At 35.5% G+C, this 21,696-nt stretch overlaps 1 protein-coding gene across 1 annotated transcript; it reads right to left on the bottom strand.

Moving 5' to 3' along the window:
- Nucleotides 1-9,535: 9,535 nt before the first annotated feature.
- LOC117317299 (kynureninase-like) lies at nt 9,536-20,362 on the bottom strand. Its single transcript, XM_033872084.1, has 9 exons — nt 20,272-20,362; nt 19,645-19,716; nt 19,078-19,152; nt 18,295-18,441; nt 17,767-17,865; nt 16,235-16,361; nt 13,832-13,917; nt 12,398-12,631; nt 9,536-10,094 (listed from the first exon to the last, which is right to left on the bottom strand). Exons 1-9 carry the CDS (start codon nt 20,356-20,358, stop codon nt 9,972-9,974), a joined length of 1,050 nt encoding a protein of 349 aa, XP_033727975.1. The 5' UTR covers nt 20,359-20,362; the 3' UTR covers nt 9,536-9,971.
- Nucleotides 20,363-21,696: the final 1,334 nt, after the last annotated feature.

Raw genomic sequence — 21,696 nt, 5'->3', positions numbered from 1 at the left:
GATGCAGTCTGGCTGTGTTTTTACTTGTGTCAGCTCGACTTATATAAGGAAACACATCAAATAAACCAATGATTCTCTTTTTCTCAATATCTTCAAAAACTTCCACTCTAAATCCTGAAAACATCTGAAATAAGCAAAAAATGTAGATAGGGGCTAAAATATTCAAAATAACTCGAGTTTTTACACAAAACCAACGGGGAAAAGGCGAACTTATTGTTTGAGATAAGAATGATAATTATAAAAAAATGGCTATCATGGAGCTATCCACTGAGACATACACTCCAACCTTTCCGTTTATACGTGTTACAACAGAGAATACACGGTTGTAGCAAACAGCTTATAATCGTCTGAGGAATTTGATAGCAGAACAAAGTAGCTACCCAGGCATACATTGGTAAGAACGCATTAGTAGGGAAATTCACTTCAATCCGTATGATTCTTCATATTAACTTAACAAAATTGTTAGTAATGAACAATTGCTTTTTGATTAAAATTATATCTTCTTCTGCTTTTCCATTCCGTAAACTACAAACTTGACGTAGCGGAGTGTATATTGCGGAACTTGATCGCTGATCAACTTAGGATTTTAATCAGATTTGAAGAATTGTTTTCTCCTTTATAAAACACATAACAGGGAATTCTTTGTAGAAATTTCTTCATGACATTGTACAATTAGTTGGCCATATTAATGCAAACGTACCTTTATTTCAAATACTTACTGTCCATTGTGGTATTTGAAATATCACCGGATTTGAAACATTCCCGATACGTGAGGAGAAATGAATACTGCGTTGGCCATGGATAAGATTACTTGTCTGCGTCTGCTGACACGGTCTGTTATTCCTCGGTCTAATGTGCAAAGATAATAACAATATCGTTAACAAATCCAAAACGGTAATATTCTGAATGAGAGTTTAAATTTAAGCTTGTAACAAAATGAAAAATAAGCACAGCATAAGATAGGCAATATACAGGTGGACAAGCCGACAGGTAGGTTAGTTAGTAGTTAGATAGTTAGGTAGGTGTATCATTCTGCTGTTAAAAGGCTTAATGATATCACGTTGGCCCTTATGCATCATCGACTTTAAATTATGCAGAGTAAAACACTTCTTCAAAAGTGTTAGTTATTCATTTACTGGTATTAGAGATCATGAATTTGATTCAAACATTTGAAAACTATACTAGCGGAAAAAAAAGAAACGCAAGTGTTTAATACAAATAGTATGAATTAAGTAAATTTAACATTGAGATTACTCCATGCAGAGGGAAAATGTTCTTCAGTAAAAATTCAGTTAACCGTGTCCCCGCTCAACATGAAATAACAATATGCCATTTAGTTGGGCGTCTCGGAGTTATACGGTGATTGGGTGACCGTTACAGGAGCGGACGCCAGCACATTATGTCGCGACGTCAAGATAGAGTCATACGTCTCTTGCAACTCCGTTACTGATTTCAGACGACGACGGAGATGGCACGTCAAGTTGAAGTTACTCATTGTCGGCCAGTGAATCCAAGAACGGTTAGAAATCGGTTGCGGAGTTTCATTTAAGGTCACGACGTCCCTATGTTGGTCAGCCGCTTACGCAGAGGCGACGCCAACATTGAATACAGTGGCATCTTCACATGCACCTAAATCTATTTCGTTTGGCCCATTGAAGACGCGTGTTATTCATCAACGAGTCTCGCTTTACGCTATAAAGGTCAGAAGGAGGACAACCTGTCTATCGACGTCGTGATGAGCGATATTCTGACGCTTGTGAAACAGAATGCGTCAGATTTTGGGGAAGGTATGCTATGGTGTGAACAAGGATATCTCAAGGCGTGAAAACACCTCTCGTGGTTATCGATGGTAACATTACAGCAGTACGATATCGGGATCAGATCTTGAGACCACAAGTTCTCCCTCCTACCCATCAACGTGACCTTACGTTGCAGCAGGACAACGCAAGGCTCCATGTTGCTTGGGTTTGTCGTGACTTTCCGGCTCAAAACAACGTTCCAGTTCTTGATTGGCGACCGTACACAGTCAAGATTTGTCCCCAATAGAGCATTCGTGGGACGAGTTAAGGTAAGGAAGATCATCAACATCCAATTTAATGTCTCTCAACGCACGAAGACCCTTATTCAGGAATGAATAATAGACCCCAAAGGGCAATAAACACCTTGATTAGGTCAATCTTTAGGAGAGTAAGAGCAGCGACTGATGCCAGTGAAAGGCATACACGATTTGGATCAGAAAACGGCGTAGGGTACCCTTGTTTTAACGGTATTCACTCAAACACCGTTTGTGATAGGACAATAACGATCATCAAAATATATCGAAAATAAACTTGCGTTTCTTTTTCTCGCTAGAATATATCTGTTTTGTAATTTTGTTTAAGATATTATTTGACAACTATTTTTGCCAAAGTAATGCTCTGAGCTTATTTTTGCTGTTTTAGATATAGTTAATTTTTCTTTGTTTTCATAGTAAATACTCAAATGTGATTGTTCGAAAAATTCTTCTCATTCTTCTATGAAAGAAATTCCGAGAATGGTGCAAAACATGTGACGTCACAATACGACAATTGTCGTTGCATATTGGTTTGAGAAAAAGAATCCCATTTAAAACCAGTAAAATTGTACATAAAACATGTTTTAAATTAGAAAATCATTTTCAAAAATTAATTATAAGCGTTGATGTAATTTTTTTTAGTTTCATCGGGGTATGAAACAAATTTTATTTGCGAACTTCTGTAAGAATCCGCTACGCGGATTCATACAGTTTGCAAACAAAAGTTTCATACCCCGATGAAACTAACCGAAAATGACATCAATTGTTAAATAATGTATTTTGTCACGTTGTGCATTTGTCAGCAGTGTGATAAGCCCATGAATGTTTTACATTGGATGTTCCAGTCAGTAATTGGTTATGACGTCATAATACGGACAATGAACAAATCACATGAAAATGAATTCATCTAAGACCTTATGTGTACAATATTAAAACCCCAATGGAATAACTTTTGGTATGTATATATTCATTATATGTCATTTAGCATTATCAACAGAAATTTTACATAAGCAAAATTTTCCAGATGGCATAAGCTGGCAACACAACATACTAAATTTGTATAAAAAATAAACATATGTACGATAACAGGGAAATAGCTTATCACACAATCAGTTTGTTATCCAATAATCAACATTATGAATGTAAACCATGCTATGTGATAAAAGTATCTGAAAGTTTTCATTTTATATGCGATTTCATGACACATATCTCGAAGTTTTACTTTTCTGCTCGCGAAGATCAAAATGCTATATCCCTTACCTGTAACATATTTGTAGTACTACACTGCAAGGTTCTATACAATTGTGCCCGACTTTCTTAGCGTCATTACAGCATTGAAGGTGGTGGTTTGTGAACACTTGGCTATGTGGGTTGTAGAGAGATGTCAAATTCACTGATAGGATAGTTGTAGCATGAACCTAAATAAACAAGTAGATATAACGTTGATTGTGTGAGAAATATTATCTAAATACTTCTTAACAAATACAATAGAATTGTTCCTTTTGTGAGATTGGGTATTGTTTTTGATTACCTGTGCACTTTTATCAGGGATAGATACAGAAAAAAGTTACAAAGTTTTCTATCACTTCTGTCGAAATCGAGTTAAATGTGGACTGCACTGTTTGTTTACAATAAGTTCGCGTTCGTATTCATACTTATTTCGTTCGGTTCATAGTATTATAACCAGATACGGTTAACACCTCCGTCCTGGATATTGCAAGTGTTACTGTCAAAAATTGATGGCACAATAATTAAATAACAGAAGAGGGTGTGTGTATTGTCTACTGTTTGCTTAGTCTGCTTCCCGGTATAAGGTACAAATCCAAAACCCCTGCTGAGCGGTGGATGCCGTACATGTAAATGTCAATTTACCGGTAGATAATATGAAACTGATGAGTGATTATCTGTCAATGTTTATTTTTTTACCCCATATCTGGTGTGACTGAAGTACATATAAGAACCTTTGTTCGGAGATCGCTTTCCATGTATACACGTACGCGATATATATTTGCTTCCCTACGATACGAATACCCAAGGTACACAGGCTGGGTACTGGTATCGAAAGGTGCACTGATAGTTTAGAGCGTTATCGAATTAAAAGGTTAAGGCTATACTTGTATTCGTTTGTTGCAGTCATGGTGCAATACTGTACAATACAGTTCGATTTATCCACTCATCTACTACATCTCAATGATAGTAACAGAGCATCAAATGTTGTGTTTTGTGGCAAGGTTTTCAATCAGAACATTTGCATCCTCAATTATTACCCCCTCCCCCCACACACACACACAAAATGAAAAGCAATGATAAAAAAGGTGTATTTTCTTTAAATAACAAAAAGTAGTGGACATGATAATAAGATTCATCATATGTTGGTTTGTGGGATAGGTTAATTCGACACCCGAGGGTAGAGTTTCCCTATCCTGCATTCCTTACATAGATGGACTGTCTTTCTCACAACTTTTTTCGTGAAATCCATGGGGAAATTAATCTTACATGGCAAAACCATTTAGAAACTTTGTGGTTTTTTCTCGGTGACCGACAATAAAACCAATTACTTATTTGAAAAGATAAGAAAAAAGAATGATATACCGAAGGTAAAAATTTATACCGGTATACCAAGAAAAAAAGGGTGACTGTCAAATTGTCAAGATAACATTAAACATAAATTAAAGCTGACAACGCAAGTTAAAAAACTTTCGTTTTGAAATAGAAAAATAAAATGGTTTGGAGATTTTCTCTGTGGTAAATATATATCTTCCGGTCACCGTTTCCAAGGAAGAGGCAGACATTTTAGTTGAAGTCTGCTTGGATACGAGACTGGGGATCTGTGCCTATAAAAGCGCGCATGTAAGTGTGACTAATATATTAATGTCAGCGCAATACGACACATCGGCACACGATAAAAACGTTACGAAACACACGCTTGCATCTTCTTCTTTTTTGAATAGCAAAATACCATGGACACAGATTTTGAGGAGATAAATATAATAAATGGGTGTAAATACTTTCAAGAAATAATTGAAAAATCACTTACACATTAGATATACATGTACGTTCTCCATGAATAGTGAAATCAAGTGCACATGGAAAAAAGTCGTGTCAACACATTTAAAAGAATGCAAACCTTACCTTAGTTTATACAGGGAGGGAATACATTCCTATGTTATAGGCTTTAACATTTATGATCAGTTATAGTAGTAAAATATCCTTTAAACGCACAATAGTATACATATATGTTGCACATGCATATCTGACATGTAATATTACGTGCGAATATACGACATTCGTAACACCTCGCTCAGCTTCCGAATAGAAACCAACATGTCCACATGAAATGCAGACGAATGAAATGTGTGTTATACAAATTGCTGCATGTTAGTTGTTTTGCCTTTTATTTTATTTTGTATATAATTTGAGATGTTAGCTGATTAGTACTGACCATCTTCATACCACTGTCACGTTCTCAGGTGAGTGCACTCTTTATTTTCAGAAGAGTGTCGTCGGGACACGTGTGTTTACGATACTCAGCGCATGTAGGTGCACGTCAAGCGTTCATTGCTAGAATGGGAACCGGTTTGACGGGTATCGCGCTTTTATAGGCACTGGTCCCCAGTCTCGTATCCAAGCAGACTTCAACTAGAATGTCTCCTCTTCCTTGGAAACGATGGCCGGGATATATCTATTTATCAAGGGGAACATCTCGAAACCTTCTCAAAGATTATGTTTTTCCTTTCTTTTTCAAAGCCAAAGCTTTTTAACTTGCGTTGTCAGCTTTAATATTTGTGACAGGCGATCGGCTTTCCGGAAGCTGCCGACAGATGTTTGACATCATTTCATATTCCCGCGCCTACGCTTGCTTGTTTAACAAAAAACATGTAGTCTTCCGCTGTCAAAAACAAATTCTCGACGAACAGTATCAATATGACTGAATTTATAGGTCAATGATAACAATTAATAATTTGTTCAAATGACACTTAAAAATGAAACAGTGCATTTGTGAAATTTATGCATATAAACAAACAGAAAGGTTATGCCAGTAACGTCACACAGTTCATTTAAGTTTGTATTCTGTCTTATTATTCTTTTAATAAATATTTCTTGAAAAACCTTAAAAATTCCCTTTCCTCTATTCTTGCATCTATTTAGTTTTCTGGGAATTTTCATCCAAAATTTGTTTAACATTTTTTAACGATTATAACAGTGAAAACATGATAATGTTAAGGGTTTTTTTTGTTGTTTTTTTTGTTGTTTTTTTGTTTTTGTTTTTGTTTTTTTTGTTTTTTTTCATTCGTTAAATTTGAGTCAGTCGTTTCCCTGAAAATTGAACATGTTTTTTTACACGAATATCGTATATCCTATTACAATGATAAATGATTTATTTGTCACTAATATGAAACAGCAATAAGCATTTTTGAAACTATGTCATTCCTTTGAAAGTGCATTATGAATACAACATAATTAAATTTGAAAAAATCCATTTCCTTTTTAATGTGCTTGCCAATGTGGTAAATATATTTGAAGAGTGCCTTAACATGGTCTTGCTTTCTGTTTGCATTATATTTGTATACAAAATATAGAAATAATTTATAATAGATTAACAAAAACATGCTTAATACAAAAACAGAAAATACTGACATATAATGATTCCATATCGATAAAAGGAGTTAAAATATGAATATCAATTTCAATGGAGAACTTTTGAAATGCAAGAAACATAAGATCAGGTGTTCTTTTCTCATGGAAGGTACCCATACACGATTATCAATTATATATGATATATATCACTGCCGGATAATGTTACTAAATGTTACTAAAGAACCGTACAAGAGGTACTCATAGCAGAAATTGCAACATACTACAGATGTAAACAGTTATATTGAATCGGTTTGTAAGACAACTGAAGAGAAAAGTGTAAGGAAAAAGAAATACAATTATACATGTAACAGTATATCTTACTTACCGATGTAACCATCACGAGAAGAAAAATGACGGCTAACACTCCCATCATGGATACTGCAAGTGTTACTGTCACAAATTGATGACATCAGAATTAAATAACAGAAGAGGGTGTATGTATTGTCTACTGTTTGCTCAGTCTGCTTCCCGGTATAAGGTACAAATCCAAAACCCCTGCTGAGCGGTGGATGCCGTACATGTAAATGTCAATTTACCGGTAGATACTATGAAACTGATGAGTGTTTATCTGTCAATGTTTATTTTTTTTATCCTATATCGGGTGTGAAGTACAGATAGGAACCTTTGTTCGGAGATCGCTTCCCATGTATACACGTACGCGATATATATTTGCTTCCCTACAATACGAATACCCGAGTCACACAGGCTGGGCACTGGTATCGAAAGATGCACTGATATTTTATCGAATTGAAAGGTCAAGGTTATAATTGTATTTGATTGTTGCAGTCATAGTGCTATACTGCATAATACAGATTGATTTATCCACTCATTTGTTACACCTCAATTGTAGTAACAGAACATCCAATGCTATGTTTTGTGGTAAGGTTTTCAATCGGATCATTGTTATGCTTTGGCATTTGAATGAATTTATTCGGTGGTGTTTCAGATAAAAGAAATAACTAATTCTAGTTTTACGACAGTGTTTTATTAATAGTGTTTTGCTTTAAAGCGCATTTCTATATTTTCAAATAAATTTGATTCCAAGATGCATTGTTTGGTGGAGTTGGAACTTTTTGGAATAATTGACTGCCAGATTATGAATGCTTGTTTGTAAATGTCTAATATCTTGCCGATATCAAACCCTTTGGTTGCGTTGCTTTTGCATAGAAAATAATCTATGTCCAATGCCTTATCATATATTTGTAGCTAATACTTCCCTACCATATTCTTTGCCTTCGTTTCACTATGTATTAGTTTGTATACCATTTTAAGTGGGTTTTTTTTATTTGACAAAGTATATCTATATCGAACATATCCAACCAGCATGTACCTTTAATTGGTAACAGGTAAGTTTTGAGACTTTATTTATTTTACATTTCAACAGAATTATATAAATAATTATTTATTAGTGTTTTGTATTCTTGAGGAATTATCTTTTGAGATAATTATTTATACATAGCTTGTGAGCATATTAATGATTTACTTATTAGATTTTTCTCTTTCACTATGGTTTTTCGTTTTCTCCGCCATGTCAATATTTGTTTCGCATTTTTATTAATTTAAATTCCCATGTCTGAACTTCGTTGATATTGTATATTGAGATATTTTTTTCACCTAAAAGTTTTTCTAAAGTTTGGTGGTCTTTGTTTCTAAATACCAATAAATAAGCCCTTTGTTTGCTGATTGTTGTTATTTATTACATTTATTATTCCGTGCAAACCTTAGTGTACACGATATAGACTGGGTCTCTCCCGAAGTTCTCCATTCCCGGCCAGGGGTTCGCTAAGCTTACAAAGTGTAGCGCACGAAAGGGAGGTTAATGGGGGAGAGTTCCAGCCTATGTATGATCTGAAGCTTAATTCATGTTCAAATGTTTATTTCTTAAATAGAGGAGTTAGGTTAATCAAATGTTAAAATATCTACAAGAATGTGAATCTATATCACCAAGTGAATATCGAGTTAGAAAAAAATACTGTACTGAAAATGTACTAATTTTCACGCACATATATTTTAGCGCATTACAAATCCTTATGTTCCTCAAACTTGAAAATGACAAAATACATATAGACATTTGAATGGCCACCATAAGTGACATTTTGATAATAATTCTAGAACAGTTAAAACAATTACATAGCAAAGCATAAATTCAAAGTAAAGTTTTTTCCCCACAAGTAAGTTACATTACATTTCGCCTTAGTAGGGATGTAAAAATTCGCCATAACTAAAACACAAGTTAAATCAGTTATACACAACACTTAAGTTATGTATATTGAATGGGTTGGCAAGTGGGTGGGGTAATAAAATAGACAACAGGCACTAAATTGATGAAAAAAATGATGATCAAAATTGCGTAAACAAAGGATTTCTCTCGCATGCGCCGAAGGCTGTAACATTGAGCTATGATTTTAGACCAATCGGATTAACTAGAATTATGTACCCCTTTGTTTACAAATCTCTCATGTTAAAGATGCTTAACCCATACTTTTTACAAATAAGCTCATGTTAAAGATGCTTAACCCATACATTTTTGGCAAATCAGTAAACAAATTAGAACTTGTGCCTCATTACATTATACAACAAACTAATAATATTAAACTCAAGTTTATCAATAAGTTATTATTCTTAAGTTTTTGTAAGCATAAATTAAGCTAATTAATTAGCTGCCTTTTAAAACATTAGTGCAATGCTAAATGGTACATCTATGATATTTGCAATATGAATGATATATTAGAAAGTGTAAATTAGCGCAATCGTGATATACCACAATGATCCGAACAAGAAAAACGCTAAGTCAAATATTGTAATGTGATCCGTATGAGATTTCCAGAATAAAACAATCCACAATTAAATTTTATTTATAACTTTATTTACACTATATATACAATGTACAGCATCATGGTCTGCATAGTCCATAACAACATCCTATTACTCAAGCAGCGACAGCTTCCGTGACCACAACCCGCCAGTTGAGCCGTGAGCCGTATAAATACACATGTATATGTCCATTTATATTCTTTAGAAAAAAAAAACATGACGTAATTCCTGTTAGAATTTAGTGTGAAAATTACTTATTATGTCTTTTATAAGTGATAATTAAAGATAAAATAAAATTTGTATGACGACAAAGTGGTCGTCGATAACATATATTGAAATATATATTTCATTAGAAAACAACATGCTTGACAAAGTTGTATTGGTTTTATCTAACAAACTATAGTTTGATAACAAAACAATTACAAGAAGTGAATTTTTCAATGTACTGTCTAGTCTAATTGATTAATTATCTGTCGGCTGCAGCAAGGATTGATTGGTCCAAATACGTCATAAAACGATGTATATCCTCAAAGGAATTGTATAGGGGAGACATGGCGATACGTATAACGGAATTCTTTCTGATGGTACACTGGAAATAAAGAAAATATTGTAGTTCAACTCTATAATCTTTAAAAAAAAACGTGACATATTTTATACAATGAATGACGATGCGTAATTGCATTTTAATGCTGACAAGGATATTGATATTATATATTTATCTCGCCATATAATTGGTTTAAAACTCATTCATCAAATGGCCATAGAAGTTTTAAACATTTTAATGCTTTCTTATTTATTTGTTTATTTGTGGGTTGTTGGATGTTCAGGATGCATGCACATTTGGTATATTTACCACCACGCCCCTCTTTCCAAGTTCTTCAAAAATAGCAGCAATGTCGTTATTTGGAAATTTTAGTGACATCTGGTTTCCTCTCTGTTCTGGGTCGGACGGTGTGAGGATATCGATGACGGGTACACAGTTGCTACTGGTGCTGCGCTCCTTTCTCTGCAGGATGAGGGTCTCCAGATATGCTGTCATGAGTTTCGATTTGGAGCGGATTTCTTCCATGTTAGTCTTCTTAAATATCTGTATAATGTTTAATAATTGTATAATTATTTTCCTATAGTTTAAAGGTTCAAAAGCTGAACCGAAAAAAAAATTCAAAGTAGGACAAATTCTACAAATTTGAGAAAGAGATATGGTTATAGTCATGATATCCGTGTCAGAAAAAATATCAACGCAAGGTTACGAGATATGCAGGTTGGGGAAGACTATGTAGTTTCATTGTCAACTTCCTAATCCCATTGGTCTATTTTTAGGTCATCTGACCCGAAGGGTCAGGATGACCTATAGTCATCATGTTTCGTCCGTCGTCGTGCGCCGTGCGCCGTCCGCCGTCCGCCGTGCGTAAACTTTTCACATTTCAAACTTCTTCTCAAGTTCCACCAGTGGGATTGAGCTGAAACTTGCCTGAAATGATGCTTGGATGGTCCTGACCAAGTGTTGTTATTTTTCGGGTCAGTCTGAAATCCAAGATGGCCGCCATGGCCGCCATTTTGAAAACACATTTGAAACTTCTTCTCAAGTTCCACTGGTGAGATTGAGCTGAAACTTGCCTGAAATGATCCTGGGATGGTCCTGAGGAAGTGTTGTTATTTTTCAGGTCGGTCAGAAATCCAAGATGGCCGCCATGTCAACCATCTTGAAAAATACATTTTAAACTTCTTCTCCAGTTCCACTGGTGCGATTGAGCTAGAAATTGGTGAGGATGTTAAGGAAGGAAAGCCAATAAAGTGTTGTTATTTTTCGGCTTCGTGAAAACTTTGACATGGCAGCCACGGCAGCCATTTTGTAACATGATTGCGCAATCATGGTTCTTCTGAACAACACCTATTTCAAACTTCTTCTCAAATTCCACCAGTGGGATTGAGATCTTACTTACCAGAAATGATCCTGATATAGTCCTGACCAAGTGTTGTTATTTTTCAAGTCGATCAGAAATCCAAGATGGCCGTCATGGCAACCATCTTGAAAAACACATTTTAAACTTCTTCTCCAGTTCCACTGGTGCGATTGAGCTGGAAATTGGTGAGGATGTTAAGGAAGGAGAGCCAATAAAGTGTTGTTATTTTTCGGCTTCGTAAAAACTTCGACATTGCAGCCACGGCAGCCATTTTGTAACATGATTGCGCAATCATGGTTCTTCTGAACAACACCTATTTCAAACTTCTTCTCAAATTCCATCAGTGGGATTCAGCTCTAACTTACCAGAAATGATCCTGGGATTGTCCTGACCAAGTGTTGTTATTTTTCAAGTCGGTCAGAAATCCAAGATGGCCGCCATGGCAACCATCTTGAAAAACACATTTTAAACTTCTTCTCCAGTTCCACTGGTGCAATTGAGCTGGAAATTGGTGAGGATGTTAAGGAAGGGGACCCAACAAAGTGTTGTTATTTTTCGGCTTCGTAAAAACTTTGAAATGGCAACCACTGCGGCCATTTTGAACAACACGCATTTCAAACTTCTTCTCAAATTCCACCCGTGGGATTTGGCTCTAACTTACCAGAAATTATCCTGAGATGGTCATGGCCAAGTGTTATTATTTTTAAGGTAGGTCAGAAATCCAAGATGGCCGCCATGGCCAACAGTGCCACTAAACCTGCAGAGAACGCATACTACAATATTATAAGGGTCTTTAATTTAGAGTCAGATGACCGTTAAGGCCCCTGGGCCTCTTGTCTCGCGTATATATTTATCTCGCCATATAATTGGTTTAAAACTCATTCATCAATTGTCTATAGAAGTTTTATTCATTTTTATACTTTCTTATTTATTTGTTTATTTGTGGGTTGTTGGATGTTCAGGATGCATGCACATTTGGTATATTTACCACCACGCCCCTCTTTCCAAGTTCTTCAAAAATAGCAGCAATGTCGTTATTTGGAAATTTTAGTGACATCTGGTTTCCTCTCTGTTCTGGGTCGGACGGTGTGAGGATATCGATGACGGGTACACAGTTGCTACTGGTGCTGCGCTCCTTTCTCTGCAGGATGAGGGTCTCCAGATATGCTGTCATGAGTTTCGATTTGGAGCGGATTTCTTCCATGTTAGTCTTCTTAAATATCTGTATAATGTTTAATAATTGTATTTTTATTTTCCTATAGTTTAAAGGTTCAAAAGCTGAACCGAAAAAAAAATCAAAGTAGGACAAATTCTACAAATTTGAGAAAGAGATATGGTTATAGTCATGATATCCGTGTCAGAAAAAATATCAACGCAAGGTTACGAGATATGCAGGTTGGGGAAGACTATGTAGTTTCATTGTCAACTTCCTAATCCCATTGGTCTATTTCCTCGCGCGACATAATATCAAAAGTGTTCGATGAATGGTCTTGTAATCCGGGTACGTCTGCGGATGTTTCGATGCTTATTTGGACAGTCTATTTAGAGGATAGTACGTTGTTTTGAGTGGCCATACTGGCGATTAGAACATGAAATTTGGTTTGAACTTGAGACCGATAGGTCGAGAGTTTAAACCAAATTTCATGTTTTAATTAATCGCCAGTATAGCCACGAAAAACAACGTACTATCCCCATTCTAACACATTTATTGTTAACATTGTTTTGCATCGCTGTAGTACGCTGTTAAGTACTCTATGACCTCGCTAGTGACCTGTCATACTGTAGCGGACTGACCAATCAGAAAGAAGCTTTCAAAGTCGGTCAATTGGCCACGCCCATACTAGCGAGACTTCGATCTGTATGTTGATGAAGCGGTGTGTTTGGATTGTTGTGAAAGTCCTGATTACCGCAGATGTAACGACATATTTTGATTTATGCATAGCGATATGTACGTTTTAACAAAATCAGTATTGATGTGTTTCTATAGGCCCAACCGTTATGTGAAATTGTGTGAACTTGTTCCATTTCATTTTGGATTTTACTTGGCTAGCTGCCTACACACGGACGGAATGAACGTTTCAATCAATAAATGACTATATATATCGCAGATTAGAACATGGGCCGTAACCAATCAAAACACGCGTCTAAAATAATATAGCAAACGAATCGTATTAGAATGGCATCCGTTTTGAGTTATTTTTACGTTTTTCGGTAATATGTAGATTTCAAAGTTGGCTGTGTTTCTCAAGCATGCATCAGGTTTTATTTAATCCTCAATCAGTCAATATAATTGTCATTTATGATTTAGGTATGGTTATGTGCAAAATCTATGCATAAAATACTGATATTTCGTTATTAATTGACCGGGTTCTAAATCATTAAAGTTGTCTTTATTACCGAGTGTCTCGTTCCCTAGACTTACTTTGAGACTGGCCTTTAGGGATGCGCACAATAGTGGTGGCGGGTTGGTGATTCTATAGCCACGAGCTCCAGGAGTTAGATTCATTGCTGAAAATATTTGGTAAAACATTTCTCAGTGAGGAAATAGGATATTCAAAAAATGTAAAACAATCATGAAAATGTATATATGATGGCTGCCACTGTCATACTTGGTATTAACAATAAGAGAGAGTGTTGTTCATAAGTCTCAGCTATTACGTACAGTAAACCACAAATAATTGATTTCGCGAGATTACCTCCTCAGGCATATTCGCGAATACATGATTTTCGGAACAACACACTGATCTACAAATTACTTTAAATTCCCGACTGATGACCTATTATAATTATTGACTATGAATGATATATCGGCAACGATTTCTCGAGAACACAAAGATGTTATTCACGTACAAATAACCGCGAAGGATTTGAATTCGCGATTGACTCTCCTCCCCTAGTAACGCACACATAAATCCAATGCAAGATATAAGTTATTTACAGTATACGTGTAATAATGTCGATACTTAACATTAACCTATTAACCCACAGTAAAATATATACTATATATCATGGTAGTGTAGATATGGTTTTGGTATTTATTTTATTTGTACCAGTGAAACTTTGAGAATTATTTATTCTTTAGAAGTGATATTTTTCAGTAGTGAAAAAGTGAAAAGTATCACTTTTTCTTATTTGATCAATCAAATCACTGCTTACTAATGTTGAAATGTAACAAATGTAAAAAAAAAAAACAACAAAAAACAGAATATCTAACAGTATCTTCAGTAATGCAAAATACATATCACTCATGTGGCTAATATTATGATATGTTTAACTCGTGCAGCGCACTTGTAGAATATATCAAAATGTTAGCCGCAATCGTTTGTATTGCTGTAGACACTGGTAGATGTCCTCTATATATTTACATATCAATGTTCTAATATACTGATGTATATAGGATAATCAAGCTGGATATCGGAATGATCAATTTTGTGTTTGACCAAAGAACTTTTACATATTTTACAATGTGCGACATTTAAACGCCAGGCTAAAATATATTTATTCGTATCCTCTGGTTGTATTGAAATAACTATGTAATGCGTAATGAGAAACTAGATAATGTCTGTAAGACATTAATGCCCCCGCTGCCACTTGACACCCCGAACCACAATTTGGCGAGGATTGCATCACCAGTTCCTGATATTAGCTAAATACATTGCGACGGGACGGGCATTGGTTACACTATATGCCCCTATCCCCAGCCCCTCTCACAATTCCATGACTGGGGCATAACAAGTATAACACATTCTTTTGAATTTCAAATAACTCCTTAATTACAGTTATAACAGTGAAAACGAAACAATGTTAAGTTAGTGTTTTCCTCTTTTTTTTCATTCATTCAATTCTTTCAAATGAAGATCCTAAATGACTTTAGATAGAAATTCTTATTACAATGATCAATACCTTATTTGTCGTTAATGTGAAACAGATTTGAAATTTTCGAAATGTTTTCATTACTGTAAAAGTACGCTATAAATAACACTTTATTTGAAAAAAAATGCACTGACCTGTTAATATGCTTGTCAATATTGTACATACATTTTAAAGTTGCCTATAATTATTCCTGCTTTCTGATTCGATTATATTTGTATACAAAATATAGAAACCATTTGTAATGGATAAGCAAAGACATGCTTACTGCAAAAACAGAAAATACTGACATGTAATCATAATTATAATTCCATATCGATAAAACCAGTTAAAATATGAACATACAATTCGATGGAGAACTTTCAAAATACAAGGATCATAAGAGTAGGTGCTGTGAGGGAGTAATCGTTTTCCTTTTTAACCAAAGACATTCGTCATGTCAGTATAGGTCGAATGGATTTCCAGGTAATACCACGTCCTAAAGAGGGGAATCATCTACATCCAGTATCTGTCAGCCTGATTCAGTAGCATGACTCGGGTTAATCCCTGAGTCACGAGAGTGAATCCTACACCAGATTTGTATGTAGCTCATCACTGACTACAGTTAGATCTAAAGAAACCAACCAGGTGGTTGTCGAAAGCTAAACGTGAGTTGATTTTTCATTGATGTGAGAGACCCTAAAAAATCTTTGTTTACTACGGAACAAGATTGGAACGATATAAGATTATATGCCCCAACGCATACACGCCGGGGCAGGCCTGATTATCTGATGCTCTATATATCATCGTGTGACCAGAAAGACAGAATCAAGATAACTGCTTACTTATAAAGTATATGTTTGATAAATATGTCTTTTTAGTTATTTAAAATGCCCCTGTTATACAGGTTGTTAAAACTATATGTATGTAAACAAAACTACATATATTTTCGTACTGTATGCTTAATTATACAAACTATTGTCCATTTCGAATCTGCTCTCCATCTTTTGTCCCCACCAGCCTAGCAATTTTGGGAAGCCGTTTTCTTCGTGCATCTTGTGTAAGAAGATACAGCCCAAGCACCCTGGACCCGCGTTTATGTACTGGAAATTAAACCGCAAAACAACAAAATCAGAAAATGGATAACCAATATTAACCTTGTTAGCTCAATAAAGCGAAAACAAAACTCCTCAAATCAAAAGATACCGGGATAAACACAACCAAATATTATGGCGCCGTGTTCAGGATTTCTTATTTTGCATGTACTAAGTCATCCTTTCCATTTATGTAAGTAGTTGTTTTGGACGTATACTGTAAATCAACTTATTTTTGCGTGCGATAAAGTTTCGCCTATTGCGCGTGCGACAAAAATTCGCGAAAATGAATCGTAGTGAAATAGTTTCAATCACATGTACCGTAGAATTGTTATGAATGTAAATCATTTCAAGTAAATCGCCGCAAAAAGGTCATTAGGTCTGAAATCACGTAATTAAGTCGCCGCACAAATGAATTGGTTTAATTATTTTCATTTGAGGAGTCAACGGGAAAGAACAAATAAAAAAAGATGTTCATACATTGTACAATAGACATAGAGTGTATTAATACCCTGCCCTGCAGGTAGGGCGTAGGCATTGTACCTGCTGCCCCCATTGCATGATCGTAAGAGGCGACTAAATTTGGGATCTTATCTTTTCTCTTCTTAGCAACTTTGTTCTTCCTAACGTCTCCCTTGACAATGCCTCACTTTTGGCCTTTAGTTGAGCGTTCGCCCCTGTGAGGAAGGCTTTGGATTCTGTCCCCTGGCCGAGACATACCAGAGTCTTTAAAAATGGTAGTTGTTGCTCCTGCTTAGCGCTCAGCATACAAGGAGTGGGACGACTGGTTGGCCCGTTGTCAGTATAATGTGACCGGGTGGGGTGTGCTGCTGGGTGTCTTCGGCAGTATGCTTCAGTGAGATAGCACTATAAATCGGCAAAAGTTCCGGTCTATCACAAGGAGACTTAACACGAACATACCGCAGCCTCCCAAAACACACATATGCACTCAACACACGCATGCATGTCGCAAGTACGGGAGGCCGTCCTTAAATGACCTTAGCTGTTAATAGGGCGTTAAACAAAATAAACCAAACCAAACCAAATTATTAATATCTTTCTAAAGAAATTATGTGTTACATTCAATAGACCTGAAATTAATTAAACTCTGCCTTATAGTTGTTTCGTCCTTCTGGGACTCATAAGGGATTTTACGATACGATCGAAAATCGATAAAGGTCGAAAGAAATGTTAAATCTAGATGAAGATGTGCAAAGGAAAGTACATTATCGTTAAAACGATATAAAAATGTTATTACTTCGATATCAATTTTAGTGCTAGATGAAGAATGTGTTTAAGCATGTTATTCCATATATATCTATATCCGATCAGGGAATAAGTCTTTGTCTAAACAAAACGTTTCTAGGCACCCCAATATAGATAATAACTTCATCTCACTAAGCCATACTCATACCTTGTAAGTACACCAGCAAGTGAAGTCAACGTCCCAGTCATGCAAATACAGAGGTATATTACCAACAGCATGAGCGATATCGAAACCAACAAAACATCCCTGAAACAGAAACAAGTACAAAACGTATCGGTTAAACAAGCTGTGCGACTCTGTTGACCGACCTTTTTCATGCGAGCCTGATTGTGTTGAAGAGTAGAATAGGTAGAATAGACCTTGTAAAGTCATTCAACATAACATGTAGGTAAAAATGTATATTGACGATGTGCTATATTCAAATAACAAAAAATAACAAAAAATAGACTATATCGATCAGATTTACCCTTTAATAGGACTAAGAAACACGAATCCAATGAAATGCTACCTCCAGAGAAAATTCGAAAGTCAGACATATGGATGATGGTGGCGCCAATCACTAAGACGCTAAACCTTCCGGAATACCGGGTCTCCGTGAAGATATGTCTTGTTGTGTCAAATGCCTGCTAGAATTACGGTTTTGCTGTACATGTTAGTAACATCTTACTGACTTACCTTATCATGTCCAGCTTGTGCTATTTTTCGTATATCAAGGACCTGACCGGTGAAGAATTGCGCGCCACCAAGACAAATCACCGCTACAGACTCGCCCTCCCGCTCTATCACTGAGAGGATGTCATCCATTCTTAATGTTTCCTCGCCCTGTTACATATGTATTGGAACACACATTTATAACAAAATAGATTATACTGTTACGATGTCGAGAGACCAATATAGAACATTTACAGTGTAATGTTATACATATTCCAGTCATGAATTGAGGATTGCAAAACATTCGTTTACCAATGTTTCAAAATTGTATGCCAATGTTAACCTACCTATATTTGACCTTTACTCTATTCTAGTTTTCAGAATTTTGACCTCGTTATCAAATTTCCAATTGCCACATCTAGAAAAAAATTAAACCAACGCGTGCTATGATTTTAATAGATAAAGATGTTGCTTAGCAAGCACTGTTGAAAATAATATCAAGCGCAACATTTCTTATTTGATAAATCATAATCACAAGAAATAAGTGTTAACAACCGTGTTTTGTAGGAACACAAATCGCTAGGTACTACAAGAATGCATATGTCATCGCTCATAAGTAGACTATTGTGCATACTCGTCACTCGCACCCCTTGTAACTCCATTCGGCTTAAGCTTCCTTCTTTCAACATTCTTTTCAAGTATGAACCGAGGTGAATGGCGTTTTTATAACATTTGTTACGGAATAGGCGTTGGCATTTCTATATGTTAAACCCAATTTAATGTTCCTAATCGAAGCCATATTTTTACCTTACGAGGCTCCACAAATATCAGACTTGTGTTTGGATCATAACCATGGAGGGATATTTGACTCTGGTATGCGTACTAAAAAATAAAAAGAGACGGAGGAAAATGGATATACTTTAATCAGTATTAATGGTATTATCTAGCCATGAGTAATTCATTTTTTGCAATTATTAGAACAAAGATATAGGCAGAACATTCATGTTTCGATAAATAAGTGTTTGATCACAAACACTAACAAAATGCATACAGCTTTCGTAAGACCTTTTTGAAATGTGCAGTCAAACAAATATCAGCTTTTGCAGAAGCTTTATTTCATTGTTCTGCCCCATAAACAACAATAACACATCTTTTCAATATGAACCCAAATTTTCGTTAAGTTTCGTGGTCCTTTTAAGATATAAACATGCAGGGTAAAACATCATTAAGATTCTAAACTGAAGGAAAGGCTGCTTAAAGACAGTCTCAATGTTGTTGCATGAGAACTTTAATCACTTAACCTTTGACCTAACGTAAGTAACCCAGATCAAGTTTACGAAGGGAGAATTATGCATAATGTCTATTTATACTTACATGGTCGGATGGAAATGCTTTTCTCTCGCACAGAATCTTATGACGTTTGGTAGTCGGTCGATAAAAGGACACCTGTAAAATATACCCAAACGTGTCATTTGTTTATTCACTAAAAAGGGATAATATGGAAGAGCTGAGTCCCATTCATATATTATCTGACGAGTTCTGGGTCTTCGTCATGTTGCGTAAATCTGGTTTTAACAGCATTATTGTTGTGATATGGCGGTGTAGTTTTACATATGGTTCATACGTTATCCTACGGAAACCCTCGTATCTTAACAACACCAATATTTAAACCTTCAGTAATCGTTAGACCCCAGGGCAATCGGGATTCGGTACCACTATTTACTATGAATTAATTTTGGGATCATATATATACACAATCACACACAAAGTATGTAAAATACATGGTTTTCCGCTTACTTAGAAACAGTTCAAGCTTACTAAAACATCTGTACCTTTAGTCGAGGGAACATCATTTTTATCAAACAAAACAAAAATATTTTTTACATCTTTCATTTTTTTTTTTTTTCGAAATAAATTATTTAAACTTGTATTAATCCCTCTTGTGTGCGCGGATAAAAGCGCCCGGGTTACTGTAAAATGCGATGTTTATAAGTTACTTACATGCAGTAGATGAAGGTTCACTGACAATCCATTCATTATGGCTACTTCTCCTGGGATACCTCCTGTAATTGCAGAGAAATCAAACATCTTCTTTTAGAATATTGTAGAATTGATGCATGAATGAATTCCTTATTTCTTTGCAGATTTTTTCATGCAAATAAGTCAATGGATGTCAGGATGAATTTGGTACAGTAAGGCCCTTGTTATACATCTTTTTCTCATAAATCAAACATCTATGATTTGCTCTAGACTTAACTTTATTAAAACTGAGTGAGCGGCTTTATATGTTTTGTTTTTAATTTTACATGACTTGTTTCTGTGAACTAAGGTTTGTCTTTAGATTTATCAACTTGATATGTTTCATATTACATGTGTGATTTGTCAGGCCGTCTTAGGCTACCGTAGATAACAATGTGGTTCAACAATGTTTCTCACCATATCAGAACATTTTACGACGCTGCCATTCATGTTACCCTTAGACAGACCGCGGTGGCCGAGTGTTAAGGTGTACTGACACTTTATCACTAGCCCTCCATCTCTGGGTTGCGAGTTCGAAACCTACGTTGAGCAGTTGCCAGGTACTGACCGTAGGCCGGTGGTTTTTCTCTGGGTACTCCGGCTTTCCCTCACCTCCAAAACCTGGCACGTCCTTAAATGACCCTGGCTGTTAATAGGACGTTAAAACAAAAACAAAAGACAGGCTACCTCTTACACAAGTGTCTATCAACTGGTGAGCATATTCATTAATCAATTTTTTTATTACCTCTACATTATCCGGATTCCATCGCGTAGCATAAGATAACTCACTTTCTACAGGAAAGTTGTCATTACAATCTTTGGTACATCAAGTAAATACGAATGGTCTGAAAACGTTTCAAACTCTCCAATTTTAAAATATCTAATAGTCTCATATTTAGACTTATAAACCAGAACATAACTTGACCCTAAGCTGTTATAAAGTGTTACACTGCCAAATCAAATGTGTAAATCAGAAAAGACTCTTCTTCCGATTTATCAAATTCCACAAAAATGTCAAGTTTACTTCCAACTGCAATGTACTAGTATTTAACAGAATTTGGCTGCAAGTATAGGACTGACAACACAAAACTTCGACTAACATTTTTGTAATTTATTGTAAACATATTTATTAAGATGATACTGTTCAGATACATGGAAACAGCAATAAAAAAAACTTTGTTACTTATAAAATAAAGTAAGAATCCATATCGGTTCACAAAGAAAGTGATAAAAACATTTTACATTCGAAATCTCTAATATTAGAGCGTCAGAATTGACAATGAAAATCAAATTTGTGTTAAGTTGTTTCCTTTCACAAAAAAATAGCAATGAATTATAAAAACTAATGAGTAGAAAGTAAACAGGTAAATTCAGAGTTATCTTTTAATCATTTTAGCACAGGGACTT

The sequence above is a fragment of the Pecten maximus genome, chromosome 19 (genome assembly GCF_902652985.1).
Source record: "Pecten maximus chromosome 19, xPecMax1.1, whole genome shotgun sequence".
In the NCBI taxonomy this organism is placed as follows: Eukaryota; Metazoa; Mollusca; class Bivalvia; order Pectinida; family Pectinidae; genus Pecten; species Pecten maximus.
Note: the sequence above shows the minus strand (reverse complement) of the source record. Positions and strands in the feature narration are given on the sequence as shown.

Bases quoted from the DNA above. Each gene is read 5' to 3' on its own strand.
- LOC117317299 (XM_033872084.1), bottom strand. From the start codon at position 20,358: ATGTTTGATTTCTCTGCAATTACAGGAGGTATCCCAGGAGAAGTAGCC. The intron at 17,866-18,294 runs GTAAGTCAGTAA...TTTCTGTTTCAG, and splicing joins CACAAGCTGGACATGATAAG to GGATGTTTTGTTGGTTTCGA. The intron at 13,918-16,234 runs GTTTGTATAATT...AAATATTTTCAG, and splicing joins CAGATTCGAAATGGACAATA to CAATGAATCTAACTCCTGGA.